The following is a 25,194-nucleotide window of genomic DNA, read 5'->3' as shown; positions in this document are numbered from 1 at the left end:
AATGTCACAAATACTGAATCATTTTTCTGTTTACTGAAAACTATCATTTTATAATTTTCATTTTGCCATTCATATGTTTATGAAAGTAATATTCGGTAATAATTGCCTTACTGAATACCATTTTTTACTTAATTTTCCCAGAAATGCTTGTTTAAAATAAAGGTCGTCATTCAACATGGTGACTATACTACTACAGACACATACAAATAAACTGTTTCATGGCCTTCTTAAATTATATATGTTTTGTTTTCTTCGATGGTTCTATATAAATTGTCCTTATTCCAGATTAAGAGAGTTGGAGTTAGCCCCCACGCCAGAACAAAAACGAGAAGTCCTAAGACTGTTTAAGTTAGAAAGTGAAATTGTTTTAGAAAATCAATACGACTATATAGTAAAGATTTTTCAAGGTTTTGTACAAGAAGAGAAGATCTGTAGTTTCCTTAACATTCGGAAAGGAAAGGTAAGTGTTCAAATATAGACATGTATTTATTTTCTTCTGGATAAATGTCTGTGGGAACTGGGCAGAAATATCTGCTGGTAATAAATTATTAAGTATAATGTACCGGGTGTCCCAAATTGGTATGTTTTACAAGGTATATCAAAAACTACAGGAGATAGAAAAAAATAGTTAAGATGTCATGGCGATTATTAAAAAATGTCGAAAACGACAGGGTTAAATATCTTCTTTATTAAGAAAAATTTTTAAAAACTTTATTTAAACCTTTGATAGATATATTATGGACGCGTTCAGTTGCGTACAAGAATTTTTTTAGGGGTCTCACCAAGGAAATATAATACCAACTTATGTTTTTTTATATGGGACACCCTATATATTTTGCCATTTATAGTTTGCATTTTGATTCTCTTTCACCTGATGTGACATATTATGCATCTATTTTCAGTCGTTGGAGTTACTCTGCAACCTTTTACATTTTATTATTGGGATAATAATCATTTACAGTTTAATTTACCAGAAATAAGATCAATCCACTTAAAAAATGGAAATAACACATCTACCAGCAACAAAAAACTACTTAAGAATCAGAATTAATTTTACGAAAATATTAACTTTATAATAAACATAAAAACAACAATAATACACAAAGGAACAACTAGAATTCATTTTACAAAAATTTAAAAATTATAATAAATATTCAAAATGCCCCCGTTTTGTTATAATAATAATTGACACCTTTTTCTTACAGATCTTACTCAATTGAGTATATGCATTGGCTTTATTTTTCTAAATGCCTGATGAATGCTTTGGAATTATTCTTCTTTAGTATTAAAGCCAGCTTTATAAACACTGTTTTTTTAAATCGCCAAATAAAAAAATTAGCAGGATTGAGTTCTGGTGAACAAGAACCATAAGTTCCAATCCACTGATTGTGATATTTTTCATTTAAATAATTTCCAACGAAGTCTTCATTATGAGCAGGTGCTCCATCTTGTTAAAACAAAAATGTATTCCTCTCTGTCAAATATGTATTTCTCATTAAAAATGTTATTTAAGTTCATTTTTAAGATACCTATATATCCGACAGCGGTTAGTTTATCATCAAATACAAGATAAACTAATTTATTATGCTTAACAAAAGACTAACGTTAAAACCGAATCTCTCTTACCTTCTGATCCCCTGAACTAAGTAAGTATTTGAGTCATTCCAATATACAGTCCATCTAATTTACAAACCGTTGTGTGTCATTATCTACGTCAGAGATCGAAGTTGACATAGTTGCCAAAGTATAAACAAATCCTGAATCCATTTTAAATCAAATAGGTCACATAATTATTATTATTCTTTACAACGACTATTTAAATTCTTACGTGACATTTTTGAAATTAAACACACTAATTTTGTTCTAAAAAGAACAGATTTTATTAAGTAGGTAAAAATATAAAACAAGAGGTATTCACTTTAAAATTTAAAATAATAAAGTACAAAAAGTGTCAACACCGCAACTGTCAAATAAGTGTTACCAATTTATGCCACAATTTCACCTTCGTTCGATTACAGTTACAGTGTGTTCCGAACAAATGTTCTTCATAAAAACGCTTTATAATGCATTTATACAAATTAAATGAAACATATTGTTGTCTATTTCTTTAAGTTAACATTAATAGAAATCTTTAAATATTAGTTCTACGCGTATATAATAAAATATGTCTAGTGGCTGTAATGCCAGTGTATTCTGCAAAGTGATTTTAAAAAAGAACGCACCTACCGCCTAAATATTTCGTGTTGGTATCATGTGACGTCACGGGCTATGACGCTGAAGACGTGCACCACTATGTAAATTAGATGAAGTATAGTTTATTGTATCAGTTAATATTCCTGCACTGGATATGCGAGCTTCATCGTTAAATATTACCTTCACTATTACATATTACCTGTTAATATACCCTACTCTACCAAATGAATATTTATACAAGATGTAACAATATGTTATTTTAGATAAAAAAAAATAATGCAATTTACGGAAATCTAAACGTCAAAATAAATTTATTTTAAAGTAAAATTGTGGCTTATTCCCAATAAAACTAGTAACAAGAAAATACACATAATGTCAGAAGAAAATAGCTTCAAAACAATATGTAATAAAAAAATAGAAGACAATAATATTATATCCGATAAAAAATTATAAATAGAAACGAAAAATGTAATAAAATACGGTGTGTTCTATTTCGTGACAATTTTATTTATAAAATATGGAAACAATACTTTAAAAATAATAATTCACTTTGAACCAACAATTAGCAGTAAGTATTTACTTTTAAGTTAGGTAGGTATTGATTTTATTTTTGCTAAATAAAACTGTCCAGGGATTAATATCCTCGTAATAAAATGTTAAAATACGAGTGTTTTATTTTTAAGAGCCTATAACATAACATCAACTATAAACATATTATCTGCACAGTAGCTTCAAAAACTGAAAATAGATATATATTATGTCATATCAGTAAAAGAGAATTAAGAATGAAAAATGTCAAAGTATATAGTCATATAAAAAACATAAGTTGGTATTATATTTCTTTAGTGAGACCCCCTACAAAAATTCGCTGGACGTTTCCATAATATTTCTATAAAAAGTTCTAATAAAATCTTTTTTTAATTTTTATTAATAAAGATGATATTTAACCCTGTCGTTTTCGACATTTTTCAATATTCGCCCTGTATTTCGCTACTGTGAGGTGCTATTGATGATTTGTTTGGGCAAGCATTACTTTAACGAAAAAAGAAGTCATGACATCTTTACTACTTTTTTCTATCTCCTAGTTTTCGGTATACCCTTCAAAACATACCAATTTGGGACACCCTGTACATATATAAACTTAAATGCATTAATTGAGAACAAAAATAAGATCATAGATATGATTAAGATTGCAAGCTAACTTATTTTTCCTTATTTCTCTTAGACAGTGAATAACAAGTTGTAGCGAATACTTCAAAATATAGCGACAAAATATAGCCGCTTATTTTTATCTCTCCACACATCTTCTTTTTTTTTTCTCTTATATGAATAGATTCATTATTTTCCTGCCTATGATACTGTAATCTCTGCCATTGGTCGTTACAGAGGATTTTAAAAGTTTTATTTTTATTTTTCATTAATTAATCTTTTTGATGATTAAGCGATGCTTGCTATGTTATCCTATGCACGCTTTCATCAAACTAAAAAATTATTCGTCATTCAAGAAGCCAATGTCTTTTATGAAAAAATTATTTTATCAGTTAATACATATTAGGAACAGAGACCGTTGCTAAAGTACTTTCTCTTAGTTGCTATTCAACTCAATTACTATTTATATGGTAACTAAGAGTTGCACCTCCGGTTATGAATGGAGTAACACTATTATTTTCGGAAAATATTAAGTAGATATTAAGTTATTCTTGAAGAAAACAAATATCATCAATAAAGAAACAAGGGCACTATAGGGGACCTTGGCATTGTGTCAAAACATGGAGTCTGAAAGCTTAACCATATAAAACTGCTATCAGACCCTTAATTTCTTATGTTGCTCTGGTTTGGTGAATCAAAATAACGAATTGCAAAAGTATGTAATCTAAATTCAATAGGATTGTCAGGGCAGACATTTTGTAGTTCGTAAACACTTGATAGTAAGCGGCTATATATTTTTTATTTATTAGCATACAAATTTACTTCTTAGTTATCATTTTTGTTGGTTATATCTGAAATTAGTCCGAACTGGATGAAGTATACTCGCCTTGTTGCGAACTTTATTATTTAGTACCGCGTGCAGCTTATCAGTGTCGTTGAGGTATAACTGAATGTCAAGAGAGGGACAGGCGGACAGTGTTATCTTTTTCGAAACTAATATTCTTATTGCAATACGGCATAATTGTTAAAACTCGCCGGTAAATAGTGGAAATAAATATTAAAATCAGGTGGTTAGAAGTATTTCATGAGCGCACAGTCGGGTAACATGGCATCAAAACCAACATGCAGTACATCTGTTAATAAACCGGATAAAAGGAGGTGGTTATCTGTGAAAGAAAACCAAATGATAAATCAATTTTTGAGGACGTCGCCGCATTGTGTAGTGATTTAACGAAAGTATCAGCTCGTATTAGTTTACCGAATAATTTAAGGTAATAAACCACTTTAAAAACATATTCACAAAGGACGTACAAAAATTGTATTTGACAATATTACGAAAAGTATAATCAATGATACTTTAAATAAAATATCCATGCGGGTATTACAAAGAACATTACGTGAAATGAATTTTCGGTATGTAAAGAGAAGTAGGAAAAGTTTGTTAATTGAGAGAGACGAACTAGTGATATGGCGGAGAGAATATTTACAAAAAATTCGTGATTTTAGACGTCTTGGAAAAAAAATTATTGTATGGACGAAGCGTGGTTGAATAGAGGTCATACGAAATCCAAAGTATGGCAAGACGTAACTATTCGCGACAGGCTTTTAATAAGAGACTTTCAACCGGCTTAGAAGCACCTTCAGACAAAGGAAGTCGCCTCATTATTACGCACATAGGAAGTGATTCAGGTTTCTTACAAGGTGGTTTAAATGTGTTTACCTCAAACAAAATAAGCGATTATCGTGAGGATATGAATTCGGATGTGTTTGAAAAATGGTTTTTCCTCTATACTAACTCTTGTAGAATCTGGATAGGTAATTATAATGGACAATGCACTTTATCACAGCCATCGTATGGAAAAAATACTGACTTCTGCATCTCGAAAGGCAGATATAGTAAATTGGCTAAGACGCAAAAATATAGATTTTGACCAGTCCATGATAAAAGTTCGATTATTTGATGTAGTACGCAAGCAAAAGACTTCATATATCAGATTTGCAGTAGACGAAATGGCACGTGAGCATGACATAACCGTATTAATAACTTCACCGTATCATTGTGAATTGAATCCTATTGAGCTGATATGGGCACATATAAAAAATAAGATAGCGCAAAAAAACATAACCTTCAAATTCAAAAATGTCAAATTATTATTAGAACACACCATACAAAATACAACCGCTTCCAACTGGCAGTCATGCATTAAGCATCCACAGAAAGAAGAAGATAAAATGTGAGACGTAGCCACGCGTGTTGATGTTCTTATCGAGCCCATTATTATTACTCCGGGAGAAGACAGTATTGATGGTGAATTAACATCTGGAAGTGAATCAGCATAAACAGATTTATTTTAAATAATAACTAATATAGTTCTAATGAATTTGTTGCTGTTGTTATTTTCCCATTCCTAAAGTACATGTGAAACCCTTCGTCCAACGAGGTTATAAGATTGTAAAGACGTATTTAATAACTTTATTATTATTATTATGGCACATTTGTTTTTCAAAATTAAGGTTACATTAGGCTGCCGGGCTATTATTATTATTTGCTGTAAATCAGCTAAATTAGTCAGTTAAATAAAAATATAAATAGGTACATAAGATCATTATTCCAATATTAGTACGTTTAAAGAAGTCTTATGTAAAGGGTTCCTTTCGAGTTAGTCCTCACAATGATTTTCCTTATTTTAAAAATGTACACGCCATCATTGAACTACACTCGTCTCTCGTTTCGGCCCCTCGAGAGTCCATTTGAAAGCGATACCCTTGTTACAATGTAGTCATGTCCACTCCATTCTTAGTGTCTGAATGTGCTCAGTATCTGAAACCTGAAAAAGAAGCTAGTTACTAATGAAGAAACTAATATAAACTAGTATAATGAAGATAAGAATACCGACAGACAAATTTCGTCGAAGTTGCTCATGAGGAGTGGGAAAAAGGCAGAGCAAATCTTCCAAAATGTATTCAGATGAATGCAGCGAAGGCTTCAAGCTGTTTTTTGGCTCGGAACACTCGGTATTAGAAATATAGTCCGATGCCTGAGGCTAGTTCATTTTAACCTTAGATTAATGAAAGGAAAGATATAACATTCAGGCAACAAACAGATGCGCAAAGGCTGCCAAATATTTCTAGTTAGGACAAATGAGTGGGAGGTGTGACAGGTACGTATTCAGGACAATTTGGGAATAATAAACTAACGACGATTTAGAGTATTTAATTATTAAATAATTTATTTAAAACAATAACTAAAACTAATATGTGTACTTATTCGTATACAATATTCGCAGATTAGCAAGTTTTGCAGATATTAGTGATATTTTTTTCTTCAAGAGAGAAATAAATTTTATAAATAAATAAATACTTTGTCTCCTTTTAGACAAACATAGTTTGTATAGAATTGGTCAGTTAAATAAAACAAGCAAGTTAACAAACACACTAAACAAACTAACAACAAAACGAGTAATATTTAAAATTGAAGGATTTCTTCAATTGAATAGAAAATGTGTGCAGTCAAAAGTTTAGTTTAAAGTTTGTCATGCTCTTACACAACTTATTAATTTATATTATTATTTATATTAATTTATAAAACGAAATTTAAAACAGAATCAAGATTTTCTAAAAAATATTAATATTACCGGATGGCGATCTATAACAGTGTAATATTGTAAGTTCTATCTATATGTTCTATCTACCGGTTTCATTAATCTAAGATTTTAACCTCGTTTTGTTGAATAAAACCAAATTTTTTATTGTCAGTTTTAAAAACCAAGTGGTGCAACAATTCTGTTCAGGAGTTAACTTTTCCGTTACTATCGAAACTGGACTGCCAACATAAAAAACCAGTAATTTTATTTGTACAGTGCTATCTATGGTCGAGTCTATAAACTTTAACCTTGTCCTTGTAAACGTTAATCAATGCTTACAGGACCTTTCCCGTATTATTAAGCTTGAAAGTGTTTTTTGCCTTAAAATGTAATACATTTTGGTTTAATCAACTCTGTTTTCAGATGCTGCTATTAAGACTTTTACCGCATCTGACATTAGACATGTTCCCAAGCCAACTGTTGGAGTTGTGGTGTAAAGTTTTGCTCAGTTTACCCATCATAGGAAGAAGAGACACCGCTGGTGATAACATTTTACCGAAATTGTACCCATTTTTGAAAAGGTAAACTATTTTTAATAAAATTGTTATTGTTTTATTTATTCACTAACATGTTTTAGATATGTACAGTCTAGTAATATGTCAGACGTGTTAGAAATAGCGACGGGACTAGTAGAAGTAGTCAGGCAGGAGTCCAATAGAAGTACTCCCTTGAGCCACGTGGGCAAGTCTCCCTTATATTTTGTTTTATTAAATAAGGTATGTATGTAATATTTAAATATATCCTCGTCAGTCCCGAAGTGCACATATAATTTATTTTTCTATTTCTAAATGTGCCATCACTATAGTTTATTTTTATGAACGAGAGAGTAATTAGCATAATTTTAACTGGTAGCTCCGACCACTCCATGGGCGTGCTCAAGATTAATTGAAAAATTACTTTGAATAATTGTAAAAAATAAATGAATTATTTCAGTGTTATAAAGTGTTATGTGTATGTAAACAAAAGTGACCTCTTTTATCACACACTATATTAGAACTGACTGGCCTACATTAAAAAGGGTTTTAAAAAATTCACATTTTTTTTAATTTTTAAAAATTACAAAAGAGAAAAAGAGTTTTTAAAACCGTCTAAGGTATGTTAAATAGATGAATAAAAATATTAATATAAAACTTACAGCTACTTGTTACAAATCCAAATCAGATTCAGAAGATGAACTTTCAGAACCAAGATTTATAATAACTGGCTCGATCATTTTATCAGTAATATTGTCCAGCTTCCACATTTTTTCCTCTTCTTTAATAGTGTGATTTACTGCCTTTTCCCAGTTTTCAGGTTTTACATTATTTACGGCCTCCAAAAACAACTGTTTAACATCATGAATTTTAAAAGTGGTATTTTTTCTTGAAACTTCACTCTTTATCTGTGCCCATACCAGTTCAATCGGGTTTAATTCACAATGATATGGTGGGGATCTAAGTACTGTCATTCCACGATTTTTGGCAATTTCATCAATTTCGTATTTTTAAAATTTTTCTTTATGAAGGGCACACAACGAATAAAGTTCCTTTCTTGTAGATCCGGGATGGTACGTAATATTTTTTGAACTCAGCCAATTCTGCAAGTCTTTTTTTAACCACTTGGTTGTGGGCAGTCCTTCTATAAGTCTGGAGTGATAACTTGCATTATCCATTACTATTACACAGTTCTTAGGAAGAAGATCTATCATTTGTTCGAACCATTCTTGAAAGACATCAGCGTTCATGTCTTCATGGTAGTCACCGGTACGAGTTGATTCAAAAGTTAATAAACCACCTTCAACAAAACCGTCTGAACTGCCAATGTGTACTATTATCAGCCTGCGTCCCTTTCCTGATGGTGGGTTTAAACCAGTAGATAAGTTATTTACAAAATAAATTAAACTTTATTTTGCAAAGAGGCAAAGAATTAAACTTTATTTTGCAAATAGATAAAATAAAACGTTTTATTTTATCTAAAGAATTAAACTTTATTTTGCAAATAGGTAGGTACTTATTAAACTTTTATTGGTTATATATAACCAATAAAATAAACATCTTACATTTCTTGCAAATTCATTAGTACCTGTTAACCTCCATCACTCCGACACTGGCAACCTTATTTAGGGATTAGTAACCCTCACAACTATTGTATTCTATTCTGCTCCAACCTTTATACCTGGTGGTCATACTCAATTTAAAATTGTTTTCCTATATACTTCTGTTAACTTGTTGACAAATATCTGTTTTTCATTGAGTCACCCGTATCAACAGTTTAGGGATTTGCATACATAATTTATTGTTTTATTACTCTCTCATACATAAAAATACACTATAATTGCGCACATAAATGATGTGCGACTGTAGTAGTTTCGCTATTTCGACATAGGTGGCTTTAAAAAAAATAGTGTGCACCTATGTTTTCATGAGTACTGAACTGTATTCTACACATATGTGTAAACGTTTCGATATTATTGATTTTTTTTCCACTTTCTCCATCTTTTAGTTTTGGAATTTTTAACTATTTGTTTTTTACGTACTGGCTGCTGGTATCTTTTTATATTTTAAGTGTTTCACATAAGTGGTTATATAGATATAAGTGGTTTACTCAAAAAATATTTTAAGGAGAACCTATTTCTGACCTGATTCTGCGTTAAAAAGCAGTTCAATTCAAGGCAAAAGCATTAATTTCAATTTTAAAATGAAAACTTTTGCGTCACGTCGTGAATTAGCAGCACCTGGTCCTAAAATAAGCAAGCATCGTATCACTGCCTTAGCTTGTGCTAATGCAACTGGCAGCCACTGATTGTCCATTCTTGTCATCGGTAAAAGTTGTGGGACACGTGATTGGACACATTAATATGTCTGCGATGCCTCTCGTTTCCACTTCGCAAAGAGTGCTTGAATGGATAGTACAATTTTCATGAAATGTTTTATAGAAACTTCATCAATTACTTAAAACATGGTAAAAGAGAGAAAACATTATTGCTTGTTGATAACGCCCCAGCTCATCGATTTTGGAATGAAAAAGACCTGTCCTTAAAAAACTACGTTACCTAGCAGCTCCTAGACGGGTAGACTTGCTTCGGCAGACCAGAATTGAAGATTATTTAAGTGTTAGTAATTAACGCTAAAAAATCTTTAATTTTCGTCAATATTGAACCTAGACCATGTTTTGTTTAAATAAAACTGTACTTTTTTGTTTAAATCTTATTTGTCATTAAAGATGGCTTTCATTCACGTGTGGATAAATATGTATGGCTATATCAATACAGTTCGATTATCCGAAAAAAACGATTTTCCGAACATCCATGTCTCCCAATGAGTTTTTATAAAAAACAAACGTTCATATGGTATTCATTGATCTTGAGAAAGCATATGATAGAGTTCCTCGGGAGATTCTGTGGTGGGCACTCAATAAGAAAGGAATCCCTGGTGAATATGTAAAAATATGTAAGATTGTTAGAGAATGTATGAGGAAGTAACAACTAGTGTTAGGACAGGTGTGGGACAGACTGATAAATTTCATGTTAAAGTAGAATTGCACCAAGCCTTAGTGCTAAGTCCTTATTTATTCTCATTAGTTCTGGATAAAATAACAGCGAAACTACAGGGTAATGTTCCGATAAATTCCTTACACGTGATAGGTTTTTCATAAATTTCTTGACACAATATTGTAAATAAATTGTTTATTCTGAATGGGTAGATAGACTACAGTACTTTTCAAAAATATTTGCTTGCTGTAAATGACTTAGCTTAGTTGCATACTTGCAAGAGATAATAACCAGGATCGAAATATCACGTAAGGCTTTTATGACCTGGAAACCAGTTTTATGCAACAGAAACCTGTCGATGAATATTCGTAAGAGGGTCCTGATATGTTATGTGTGGTCCATCCGATTGTATGGTTGTGAGACATGGACGTTAAAAACCACAATGCTAAACAAGTTAGAAGCATTCGAATTGTGGTGCTATAGACGAATCCTAAAGATATCGTGGATTTCGCACACTTCCAATGAAGATGTTCTTCAAATGATCAATTCAGAACGTCTGCTCATAAACACCATAAAGAGGAGAAAAACAGTACTTCGGCCATATAATTAGAGGACCTAAATACCATCTACTTCGCCTTATAATACAAGGAAAAGTGGAAGGAAAGAGATGGATTGGTCGAAAGAAACTTTCATGGCTGCGTAATATTAGACAATGGTGTGTTTCCACAGTAGAAGAATTATTTCGCGCAGCAGCCGACAGAGAAAGGTTTCAGGAAATTGTAAACATGATGACGGCCAACGTCTGAATACGGACACGGTACCCAAAGAAGTTGCATACTTACACCTTTAAACGCCAATGTCGCGACGTTTATTCTTTTCTATAAAACGATTTTTCTGTTTTAAAGTTCTTTTCCACTTTTCTGGGTTTCTGAGCCTTTTCTTTCCTTTTGAAACAGAATGCAAATTCTCGGAATCCCCTCCAACAGGAACAAAGTTGTAGGTTACATTTTCTGGTTCTAAAACGTCTCCTTCATTTTTGCTGTTACCTGAATCACTAACCATCGCAGGTATACTATTGCGAGAAGTGCCTTCGTGAGGATCATACTCACTTCCCGAGGTTACATCTTCACTGTAACTACTTGATTCTAAAATAAAAAATGTACTTTACTAAACAAATAACCTTAAAATCAATATTTTTACTAAGCTATGCTTATTGTTTAATATTGTATTTCTCATGTATTTAAACTTCTTATTTATTTTTAATATAATATCATAAATAATATGGAAATATTCTTACCAAAATCAGACATTTTTCTCTGCGGTACTTTCGTAAAATTCCAAAAAATTCACAGATCAAAGTTACACGTGAATCTATTTCATCAACAAACTTGTAGGTTAGGAATACCCGTGTCAGTGCAACAAATTGTCAAGTCCATAGACTTGGACAATTTGATTTCTAGCAACTCCTAAAATTTTAAGATATGGGATTTTACCCAGTAAGACACTTTTTATTAGAAATCTGACTTCGCCAGCTTATAGTAAACATGATTTTATATAGATGTCGCTACTTAACTGAATTCTAGAAAAATGTGGACCTGGCTACTTTTTGCACTAACCCCTTCAATTGTTGCCCAATATGTATTTATCGATAAAAGTTGTAAAAATATGCATATACAAGTCTGTAAATGTATAATTATCCGAAATCTAGCTATCACCATCATTCATTTGTGGGTCAAAATCACGCGTCGCTTGAAAAGCACTGGAACAACATATTTCAATTTAAATATTTAGATTAATTGTGCACGTAAATAGCCACAGGGACTGACGAATATATTCATAGGAATCAATGAAGTAAGGTAGTTTAAAATTTTTTTTGTTTTCTTTTTTAGTTCGGCGTTTCAGCTTTAGTAGTACTACTGATCAGAGCCGAATGTCTTCTATCGTCAGACTCCGTAACGGAAAAGCAGCAGAACACGTGGTCCAACTTCTTGGTGAGTTGGGCACAGCTCACAGAGTCAGTGAGTAAGATCCCCGCACCCATCGATACCATCCCCTCGCCAATATTTGACAAGCATTGCAACAGATTTAAAATTTTAAAGGCAGACAAGAGATCCTTGTTGGAAAAATATTTTGTTGATTGTAACTCTAATGTATAAAGTTATATATCTAAGGAAAAAGTCCTATCTACTTTCGTATTAACTTGAATGTGTAGGGTGTTCGATATATTTTCTCTTATTTTATATTTGGAACAGTTTAAAAGTAGCACATACTCTATTATAAGGTGGTACTAGATGAAACTACTAGGGGTGCCTTGAAAACATTAAGAGTTAAGGTTATAGAATGTTTTTATCTTTCTAATAAAAACATTTTCTCTTCCACTTCTAACCAAAAAGATTGAGATTTGTCAATAGAGTAAATTTGTCCCACTAATTGGTCAATTATTTACATTTTTTATGAAATATTATAATTTTTAAGGTTTTTGAAAAATCTTAACACTTCATCTTCATTACAATACAAAATAAGCTATTATATTTAAAAGATTTTTACTTAATGTTAATCTATTATTATTAAATTAATACTAATATTAATATAAAGAAAAATCGTTACTGTCATTGAGAGCATATTTCACGTTTATGAAAGTCATTCTGGTATGTTCATAAAACACCACACATACACCCTACTTTTGATTTAAATTTTATTATAAAAATGACCTGAAAAATTAAGTGCTAAAAACTCCCAATGACCCCAAAAGACGAATTCACTTATTTTAACCACTTCTGAATCTTCAAAATGGTATGTTTTTATATAATTGACAGTATGAGATCTGAAATAGCCCTGCTACGTTTCAAGACAGGGAAAATATATTGAGACACCCGGTATATCAATTTAAATTTGCTAATGTTAACTGTGAAATGATGTTTTCTTTGTAAAGTCTAAATTTACGTTATCACTGATTAGTTTTAAGTACGGTTCAAGCTAGTGTGGTAGTAGATACGGCAACAAAACTGCATGAAAAAGTGATGATTTAAAAAACAGAGAGAAATAAGTTTTTAATTTTTTATTCTCCTTTAACTTATTAGTTCTTTTGTATTTGCATATTATTTTAAAAGCAATTTTGGAAACTGCTCGGAAAGTGAATGATTTTCTGACGGTTTTTGAAGTTTTAGTATACCAAACTACATGATTTTTTTTTATTAACTCTTTTTATTTTCATAAAGAACATTTTAAGGACATTAACAAATAAGAAATAAATGTCTCATCTGAATCCCAATTATCTCAGAACTTTCACCTCGTTAATTTTGCTCTTATGAAATTTTCTATGTTCTAGGTTACTTGTTGTAGCATTTTCACGTTGTCTTGTAGCATAGTTTTCATGTTTGTTAATGTTTTCATTGTCTATTACAGTTCAGATTGTCGATAAATCTCACCATATTTTTTCTTCCAAGCTCTTCCACACAAGCCCAGTAGCTCGAAGAGCACTACAGGTATTATTGCTGCTTTACAAATTTCAATTTTTGTATGATGTTCTACTAACTGGTCGGCTTTTAAACACTTTGTTTGATGCAAAGGGAGATTGTCTTCTAGGATTCATGTATACATTACCGTTCCCTCAGTGCGACAGGGAAACTGACGCAAAGCAGTCACTCAATATTTTTCTGTTGGGTCGGGTTTATCCACCACTTGACCTTCCCATTGGTCATTTAGGTCACGTGATCAAAAAATTCGGCCCATTAGAAAGAGATACAGGGACTGTCTTGCGTCAATTTTCTCTGTCACACTGGAGGAACGACGCTGTATTGCAACGCTCAGTCTATTTGTATTACATGTCTATGGTTACCACATAACCTAACCCAACCTAATTTTGATCCCGAATAGCTCCGAGATACTTCCAGCACATCTCTGAACACTTACGGTGTCGAAAAACGTTAATGTAAATATAACAGCTTACAAGTTTCTACAGTACACATGGCCTCTTCAAGTTCCTAGAATTTCTTAAAGCCTGTATATAGCTGATGCGCATTAAAATTTTCTGAAATACGACTGACAATCAATTCTTTTGGTATACATATATTCAGCTGATACATTCCTGAAACAGGTTTACGGAGCGGTTAATACTTTGCGACCGGATGTATGAGCTAAGACTTATACTCTGAACTTAAACTTAACAACTTAGTAGTGTATCTACCCAATGACAGACTAACGAGTCATCCGTACATTGGTAGAGGCATTATGTGGCTCGCATGTATGCCATCCGCACGTAAAGTTTTTTTTCCGTAAAGTTCCGGAGATTTTCCCTTCTTCAGATTATTCTGTGACTAATTTCGGGCGGTTCGATGAGTACTTAGCTTATAAAAGAAAAAGCTTATAAAAGAAAAACGAAAATTTTGGAAAAGTGGCAATTTATTTCTCAACATAGTCTCCTTTTAGTTCAATACAATTGACACATCGAAGCTCCAACTTCTTTAGCCCGTCTGAAAAGTACGTTTTCTTGAGGTCTGCAAAGTAGGCTTTAGTCGCGGCAATGACCTCCTCATTCGACTTAAATTTCTGCTTTTAAATTTCAAGTTTGGATACAAAAAGAAGTCGCACGGGACCAAATCTGGAGAATACGGTAGAGCACTGTGACCGTTGTTGCAAGTAGTTGATGTAGATCACACCTTGTTAATCTCAAAAACGGTGGCTATAACCTTTCCGGCCGATAAGACAGAGTTTGCCTTCTTTGGAGAACGTTCGCCGGGCGACGTCCACTGTTTCGACTGTTCCTTCGTCTCTGTTATGTACGAATGGACCCTTGTTTCGTCGACGGTTACGAAACTCCTTGGGATTACGCTTAAACAGCGTGAAACACTGCTCTGAAGTGGTCTCACCGTGCACCTATCGCACCTAGCGCTTTCTCATGCCCAAAATTTCATGCAGGATATGACCCACACAATCTTTCGAGATGCCTACTGTCTCGCTATCTCGCACACCTTCAGTCGAAGGTCTGCCAATACGAGATTGTTTGTTTTTATCACGGTATTGTCTGTGGTAATTGTTTTCGGGGCACCTAATCATGGCTCATTAAAACCGACGTGGGACCACATTAAAACTCGTTTAACCAATTCTTTATGGTTGGCATCGAAGGAGGAGAGTCACCGTACTAAGCGCTCTTTGATTTGGCTGCGCGATTTCCTTCCAAAACATGAATCGAAATACCGACTGATGTTGCTCTTTTTCTTTGTTGTCAAAACAAAACTATGAGTCGATTCGGCTGAAATTTTTACGTTAGCCGTCTAAGAGAATGTATTAGACGATAGTAGATTTCTCTGGGGATAGTGATACCATCGGGGCGGTGAGGCTAAGTACTTATCGGACGCTTCTCAAATGAGATACATAGCAATTACGCTGACAAACCTTTACCTGGTCTCTATTGCTTGTATATGTTCTTCAAAGCTTATCCCCGGTCATTTATATCATGTTTTTCATTCAGGACAACTTTTTTCTTTCAATGCCACGTCTTCTTTCTATTTTGTCCTTTATAATAAATTATAGGATCTATTATTGTTTGTGTCTCATCAGATGTCCCAGATAACTAGCTTTTCTTGTTCCCTATATTTATTTATTCATTGCAGAACTTCTTGATTCGACATTCTTGATGTCCAATATATTTCCAAGTTTCCACGATAAACCCACACCTCGAATGCTCCTAGTTTAATAAAGCTCACAGTCTTTAGTGTTCATGTCTCAACGTCATAAAGTAAGATGGACCATATATGTTATATACAAGTTATAGTCTAGGCTGCAGATTGACATACGAATAGCCCACTCCGTCCAAATAATCCAACAGTCTTGTAGTACAAGTATTTGTAGTGAATTACCTGTGCTAGTATTTTTGCCTTTTTGGTTTGTTTTGATTCCGAATTCCTAACATGTGTAATTTAATTGGTTTAAGAAGTTTTGTAAACCGTCTGAGTTTACGATCAATATTGTGCATCTACTTATCTGATGTTTCATATTTTGATGCCATAACTTTTATTTCCACAGTGACTTTGTCTAATGTTCTTCTCAAAAATAGTTCCGAGTACATGTTAAATATCATATGATAACTGCTTTCACTGCCAAACACTTTTTCGAAATCTACGAAGGACAGAAACATATATGTTTATTGGTCGTAACATTTTTGGCATAATACTTGGAGTGAGAAGTTTTCCCAACAGTTTGAAAATCCAAACTGGTTTCTTCTTCACATTTTTATGGACCATTGTGAACTATCTGCTATAATAATTGTTATAGTCTGCATTATTTTGTTGAAGAAGAGGTCTTTATATTCCACACATATGTTCACTAATTAATCAATAACTATACTAATAATAAAACTATAATCATATAACTTTTAGATAAACTAACCAAAACATTTGGCAGGTGCATAGGAAGGCGCTTTTTTGGTCAGAGCATGCACTTGCCCCGTCTCGCTATTTACCTGGTAACTGTAGACAGATCGTTTGGCTTAGTGTGCCACAGAATACACTGCGTTAAGATTTAAGTGTAGCTTTTAGTTAAAACTAACACCAAGTTAGAAGATACATTCACTTTTCGGTATGTACATGTCTGTTATTGTTTAATCATACATTTTAGAGTATATTGAAGGCTTCATGAATTACATTCGACAGATCAGGCCTTTTCTCCTAAATTCTTTGTAAAATATGTGAAAAGAAATATCATTTTAATGTATGTAGTAGGAAAAATATTCTCAAAAATGGTGGTAATGAATCTTACTAATTAAATTTTGTACATTTTTTCTGGCATATACTATGAAGGGCATAAAGTTTATCATAATTTTATAGATAAATTACTGAAAAACATTGTTTTTCACAAAAGTGCTTCCTGCAGGTATTTTAATAAAATTTACCAAATATTAAATGGATGCACATTTCCCAGGCTGTGAAGCACTTCCTCTCATATTTTATTTTGCTTTAGTATATGTTCTTAAATTGTAAATTTTTTGGCAATTTCCACAAGTTAGTCTAACTTCATTCTTTTGAACTTAGCATTTGTGTATTTTTTTACACAAAAACAAGACGACTTATCGTTTTTACAGTCATTTGTAAATAAATCCGACTTGAATGTTATAAAATCGAGTATGTAAAAAATGACACAATCCCAAAAAAATGTCATCTAGCAAGGTTGCGGCTCGAAGGACCAAAACATTTAAAAGTCAACTTAAACAAAAAATTTTTTGGACCCATTAAATAAAATGATGATAAAAAGGAAATGATTAACGTTATCCAAAAATGTAGAAATATGTCGATTGCTTCACACGTACATTAATTATATGGAGACTATTATGTTCATATTATTTTTTCTACTTAGGTCTTACTTACAATGCTGTAAGACTTAATCATATAATTATATTCAGAAAACTATATTTTTAGATAAATCAACGATAATACAATTGATTAAACGAGTGTTGATCCCAAAACACGTAGTCGCGACTTAGTAATATATTTTTGTGATTGATTTTTTAGCTTTGTATTTCTTATGTTGAAATTTTTATTACATTATCAGTTGATGATAAACTTTTGCCTATGTTTACGTAAATAAATACATCATTACCCTGTTTTTGTGCAGCTTCCAGGCTCTATATTTGTTTTGCAGCCTGTACTTTGCCTGAAAGAATTTATGCGAAAAAGGCATTTTGTGGTTATGAATATTTCCGATTTTTTGTAGGGCAATACGTAAAATAGTGTTGGAATTATATATTTTACAGTTCCGTTAATTTTTTAGTGTGGTATTTGCGAGTTTGTGTATGTAATGTAGTAACTTTGCTTCCTTATTTCTAAATCGCATTTGGGATCTCTGGATTACTCTTTCTTATAGAAATGCTTTATAGATTCTTTTTACTCAAAATCTAGTTCATTATTTGGTAAAACTAGATCATGTAGCGCCTGCATGGTCTACATTTGCCTTTATTTTTTTTTTCAAGTGATTAAATTGGTAGAAATACAACAGAAGTTATGGCGAATGTTACAGCGATCATAACCTCAACAGTGACATTTCAAAAATTAGAATGGAAGTACAAAACACTTTTCATGATCAATATAAAACAGAATGTATCATTTTCATTTGTTGTTTCAAGATGCTGTTAAGTACCAAGTGATTAAGATGGTAGAAAGACAACAGAAATTAACGCAAATGATCGGTGATCATAACCCTAACAGTGACAGTAATATTTCATGCTTTAAAAACATTTTTAAATAGTAGATTGACAGTTGAAAAATGACAGAGTGAAGTTTAAAACAGTGACAGGCCTCAGGATCACTGAAGGTCTGTGACGGACCAAAAAAAATTTAATAGTATGTCTATTGAATAGAGACTTCTTTCTATACTTAATACATAATAACAGTTATGCCCATAAATTTTTAAGGGTTGTTATCAGTCTTAGCTTACTATTTTTTTTTACACAATATCTGCTTATACCACTGATAATGTCTGATATTAACGATGTGATAGATTTCTTTTATTATTTTACGATTTGCATAAAATCGATTGGCAAAACTTTTGTTCTATTATATTAATGTATAATTTTCTCGTTTCATTGTTATTTAAACATGAAGTTATTTAGTTAAAAAATACTGTATTGATTATTTTACTATTTTTTATTAATTTATCAAAAATCCAACGATTTTTTCGAAAAAATCTTTGGTCTTTGACAGTTGTATGACTCTAAAGAAATTTTATAATTTATTTCTTGCTATTGTTGCTCACTTTGGGAGATGTAGAGTCTTACACGGTTTGTAAAATTTGTATATGTTGTTACAATAATTCTACAGTAAAAATTATAAAAAAACACTAGTCCAGTCAGCGGAAGAGAGTGTGGTGTAGAATGGCTTCCGGATCTACTTATAGCGAAGTAGCTATATTTATCTTTTACTCTTCATAGCAGCCATTATGTATATTTTAATTCTGTATATGTAATAGTTGTGGATTGATATTATTTTACTGTAAACTTCTTTAAGTGTCCCCATGATTTTCATCGTGTATCTCCAGGGACAGTTGATACGGTAACATTTGGTGCCCGACAAAGAACGGTAACTTAAAGACGCATTCAAGATATCAATATATTATTTAAATAATTTTCATAATTTTTGTACTTATCCAGTTGGCTGTGCTTAAGAAATATAAAAACAAAATTTCTAAAGAGTTGAACTATTTATATCTTGACAATTTTGACAGTCATCAACTGTAGATAGACAGTGACTCTATTTACAGGTTTTAGATTGTATTTTGAAAATTACTTGGACCGGAAACCGTATTTTGAAAGTTGTAGACTAGTTTGGCGGTTGTTGACTAACAACTGATAGTTGTTAACAGTATTTCGACAACGGCTTTCGACCTGATTACTGAAAACTAATTTTTTGGTATTACTTTTTGTGTAGTAACCATCTTTTGAAAATCCGCTACTGACTAGTTGTTGCTAAAACCTTAATGTTCGTGATTCGTGACCTACATCTCCCACAGTAACTGTTTTTGTACAAAAAGAGACAAAACCTATATTTTTAATATTTCAAATATGTAATTGCTATTTTTGTATTGTTTCGTGGTTTGTAAATTTTTGTTAGTTCATTTCTTTTATATATAGTTGATTGGTCGCTTTTAATAATTAATTTGTTTAGTTAATAACTGACTCGAAATCGAGCGTTATCCAACGCGAGGTATTTGTTTATGATCGCGTTGGGTACTAACAAGAGATAACTGCGATTATCTGTTTTATTTTTTAGTTTTAATCGAAGATATCGGAAATATGTTTGGAAGATATCGTTTATATCATTACTATGAAGCTTCTTTCAATTAGATAGAATGTCAAACGTATATAAATAAATTGTTTGACTTATTAAGTTTTCGTTTTTGTTCAAAACCATCATCAGGTTCCTTTAAGGTGGTATGTCACAATGTTAAAATTTATATACTTTTTAGGTACAGTTATCGTCACTATTTTAAAACAAATCTTTAACTCCACGTCCATAATATGGACTGTCATAATCCATGTCATAACTTCGTGGTAACGTGCCTAAAAGTTGGAATTGTGTAATAATTTTTGAACTTAGGTACAAAATAACTACGTTAAATGATTAACTATCCAAAAAGCTCTATTTTAAGCAAATGTTCGTTATCCATACTGCCGTATTTTTAAATTAACTATACCTAAAGATAAAATTACAATTAAAAGCTGCAAACTAGGGATTTTGTTGAAGTTACCGTAATAAGTTGGGAATTTTTTAGTGAGAAATTAGTTCGGCTATCACTTAATAGATGGGAAAATAAGTTAACGTGTCATTTAGTTGAAGGCAGCAGTGATGTATTAAATGGCGACAGATGTGCGTTTGCAGAACTTAAGAAAAATCTACAAAACATTGAAAACTAGTTTTGTGGTTATGCCAATTGTCTATGAGTTATGCAGTAAGCATGGTAATACGCATCACGTGGTTTTGTTTAGCAAAGCGGCCCCTCCCAGTTAATATTTTGTCTTCGTTTCACGACTTTCAATGTTCAATCATGATTGTATAACGTCATAATGTCTTAAATATACAAGTATACCGTTTTTATCCTTGACACCCTGACGTTATATAATCGTGGTTGAAAGTCAAGCTGTGGTAAGTAAAGTTTACTGCGGGATTATACTGGTTTTTACATAAACATAAAAACAAGTCCAGTTTTATTCAGTTTAAACTTAAGTACAAATATAATGACAGAACAGGTTCAGTAAGTTCAGAGTCATCAAATGTAAAAGTAAGCGCAAATTTAAATTACCTCCAATCGAGTTCAAAAATTATTCAGAGTTTGCAGTCTAGGTTTGGCAGAGAGTATCTCCAGATTGAAGTTTACATTAGAGAGCTCTCAAAGTTAATTTTGAGTCGACTTTCTAGTAGTCCTTGTAATATTTCTGCTCTTTATGATATTACCTTAGACGAAACTGCTAACAAGTTTGCGGCGATATTGGATTCATTGAGTCATGTTTGCCAGAAGATATGATTCGACTATGGCATCTTATGTTTTCGTGTCCATGGAAAATATCGGAGAAACTGCAGAAGTTACAACTTTAGAAACAAGATTGAGTGGGCTAGTGAGCTTTTTACAGAGTGAAGTTCAAAATGAACAAAAAATTGATTTAGCAACGTAAGGTTTTGGTTTACTGGCTGAAAATAAATATAAATTCAATAGCCCTGCTGTCAAGAAAAATGTAAAATTACAAAGAACTGATAAGCCCTTAGCGTCCGCTGCTGGGTTAATAAATTATGAGGTTTACAGGTGTATATTTTTATTATAAATAATTTTTTTGTACTTCAAATTAAATTTTTTAATTTAATTAGGAAACAAGACTGATATGCACTATTTAAAATGTTTATAAAACTAAAAAAACAAAACAGCAACTTAACTTCAAAGGTAAATGAACAATAACACAACACGATACAAAAATTAAAAAATTATATCGAATGATCCAATCCAAAAATTAGAATTTGTGAAACTTCAAATAATTTTTATTTTATAATAATAATAATTTTAACTTACATTGAAGAAGACTGCCGATTGAGAGCGAACTGTACCGATCAGATATTTTAATAATTATGCTTGAAAACATGGATTATCTCTAAAACAACCTGGAGATTGTTATGGAGGGTGGTACTGGACATTCGAAAAGATAAACAAATATAAAAAAAGCTACTCATGGAATTGCAGCCATCTTTATGTACGACATTGTAAGGTCAGCTAAGACCTTTTAAAATATTAATTATTAGAAAGCAGTAGGTAACGGACGTACAAACTTTTAAGAAATATCATGCAGGGCAAAAGAAGTGTGGGAAGAAGAAAAATATCGTGGCTTCGTAATCTACGTGAATGGTTCGGGTGTAGTTCGATTGAACTTTTTAGGCGCGCTGCTAACAAAGTCGCAGTGGCCATGATGATTTCCAATCTCCGCTAGGAGTGGCACGAGAAGAAGAAGAAGGTAACGGATTTTGGAGTTGCACACGCTACCAGTTCGCGCGATGAAATTTTCTCAACTTTAGAAGAATTTTTGTGCGATATTTGTGGTTAAAAAAATTCATCAAATATAATTGTAAGGCTAATAAGGAAAATGAGCCTTTAAAAAAAATGTTAAAAAATTGCGATCCATCTACTTTGCCTCCGTGCAAAGGTGAATTGAGACAACATCTGTTAAGAACACAGTATATTACGAGTATTTGGCGAAACGCATATTTGCGAATATGAACAAATTCAATTTTCATTGGTTTGAGGGAGATTGTTTGCCCAAGAGAGTTTCGTATACATTGCCGAAGGTAAGCTTACGTGCTCTTTTTATAAATGCAGTCTTTTTTTAATTCATTCAATAAACACATAACTATTTACAGATCATACAGAGGAATCCTAGGCTCGAGGAGAGTCCGAAGAAGAAGAAGAAAATAAGTATTTTAGCTCAGATAAAGAGTTTGAAGAATAAGTACAAGATTCTAACACATAATTAATTTAATTTATATTTTTATATACATTATAATAAATTTAATTTTTTCTACTTATATTTGCAAAATTTATTTTTTAGTAAGTATTAGCATGGGTATCGTCAAAAAATATTATATCAAAATATCAACTTGTCTCGACCATATTTTTTGTATTTATTTGAAAAATAATTTTGCAAGCACCATTCAGAGTTTTTGAATATTTAAATTTACTCATTAAAAATAGCTACCCTCTAGCGAACTCTGCATTTCTATATTAGGATATTATGGAAGAGGTATCTAAATCAATTTTCAGAATGCCTCAAATACCTACCTAAAAATGTCTACCAGTTCTCCGACCATCATATTTCAGTATAAGACCAGAGAGCGATATCCGCAGCAGTAGTGAGGAAGTGAGGATTTTGGGGCGATATTTCCTACACTTTCGTAATTTATGGTATTAATGTGTTACCTATTTTTATTGGTCGACTGATTCAAACCTAGTTCAGCTATAATGTATTAAATATGTATGCTCCGTTTTATTTTTGCTTAATCTGTATAATATTCTTGAATGAAATTTGCATGAGCTAATTTAAGGGTGGAATTGTTTTGAAACATTTTTTTATATGTTATAAAACTGTTTAGAAGCATATTAACTGGAGTCGGCTAATTTTGAATGTTGAAATAGTGCTATTCGCACATCCGCTCTTCCTCTAACAATATATGCTTTGAAGTAGAACACTCTTCTGAGAAAGTTCTTGTGACTCCACATTTTGGAAAAAACTACAGTTAATATTAATTTTAAGAAAAGTTGGCAATGGACTTAAATGACTCCGCCAAATTTAGTTTTTTGAAGAACTGGCATGTTTTGCCCTAAATGAATTTGACCAACTAGCAGATGCCAAAACATAGCAAAACCAATTAAAAGATCAATTTTAGAAGGTTAAAAAAATTTGGTTCTGCTAGACGTATATTTTAACCAATAGATATAATAGATTAGCGACAAAATTCGACGGATACCAGTCGAAAGAACAAGCTGGTTTTAGAAAGAGATTCAGCACAAGTGACCATTTACTAAGTATGAAAATACTTATAGAACGAGCAAATGAATATCACATTCCTCTATATATAGCGTTCATAGATTTCAAAAAGGCTTTCGACAGTGTCGAACATTCGGCACTGAAAAGTTCTTTGATTAACAGCAGAATTGACACCACAGATATACGGAACTAATAGCCAATATATATAAGGAGGCCAAAACACCAATTAAAGTATATGAAGAAAGAAAATCAATAAAAATAAATAGAGGCGTGAGACAGGGTAAACACAATATCACCGGAACTTTTCAATCAAGCTCTGGAAGATATTTTTAAAAGATTAGAATGGGAAGAAAAAGGTATAAAAATTTGTGGACAACGCTTGAACCATCTAAGGTACGCTGATGACATCGCATTGATAACCGATAAAAAGAAGAATTATTTTGGTCTTGCTGTAATATGAATTACAGCAAGACCAAAATCATAACAAATACAGATGAAGACCTCACAATGAAGATCGGACGAGATTAAATAGAACAAGTTCAGGATTATATATATATATCTGGGTCAAACTATAAAATTTAACAAAGAAAACCAAACAGCTGAGATAACTAAGCTAAGGCAAACTAAGCTACATTCTTAAAAAGAAAAGATATCCACAGCATCTTCAGACCAAAGTATACAATCAATGCGTACTCCCTGTTCTCATTTATGGTTCCCAAACGTGGACATTTACAAAAGCAAACATGGACAAAATCATAAAAACCCAAAGAGCAATGGAAAGACAAATGTTGCACATAAGACTAATGGATAAAAAGAGGAACGAGTGGATAAGAGAGAAAACAAAAGTGAGGGATGTTAGACAAGAAGTTGCAAAATTGAAATGGGGATTTGCCGGACACAATATAAGACAAAAAGAAGATGGAACAAAATTAGAGAAGAATGGAAAAGGATTGGGAAGGCCTATGTCCAAAGATGGACCGAAGAAGGCTAATTAGATAGATTAGATAGACGTATATTTTGGGATATATTGAATAAGTAAACTAAAAGAAAACTTTAGGGGTTACATATTTCTCGTGAATTTATACGTGAAGATACTTGACTAGTGATGGGCTAAACTGTGATCCTACAATCACAGGTAGAATCTATAACGTGATCGTGATTTTTACAGAGCAACGAAGTAGTTCAAAGCGTATGTTAAACTTTTCTTTTTTTATTTGGCACTGATGGCA

The 25,194-nt window shown here is 32.1% G+C and overlaps 1 protein-coding gene across 1 annotated transcript in view; it reads left to right on the top strand.

Annotated features, from left to right (window-relative positions):
- The window catches only part of LOC140436612 (uncharacterized), a 124,729-nt gene extending 104,399 nt beyond the window's left edge, over positions 1-20,330 (top strand). The window contains exons 10-13 of the mRNA XM_072525576.1: positions 286-460; positions 7,350-7,507; positions 7,564-7,702; positions 12,345-20,330. Of these exons, the coding sequence (XP_072381677.1) occupies positions 286-460; positions 7,350-7,507; positions 7,564-7,702; positions 12,345-12,611 (739 nt within the window). The 3' untranslated portion in view covers positions 12,612-20,330. The remainder of the gene's footprint in view (positions 1-285; positions 461-7,349; positions 7,508-7,563; positions 7,703-12,344) is intronic.
- Positions 20,331-25,194: the final 4,864 nt, after the last annotated feature.

This window comes from Diabrotica undecimpunctata, chromosome 3 (genome assembly GCF_040954645.1).
Source record: "Diabrotica undecimpunctata isolate CICGRU chromosome 3, icDiaUnde3, whole genome shotgun sequence".
NCBI lineage: Eukaryota > Metazoa > Arthropoda > Insecta > Coleoptera > Chrysomelidae > Diabrotica > Diabrotica undecimpunctata.
Note: the sequence above shows the minus strand (reverse complement) of the source record. Positions and strands in the feature narration are given on the sequence as shown.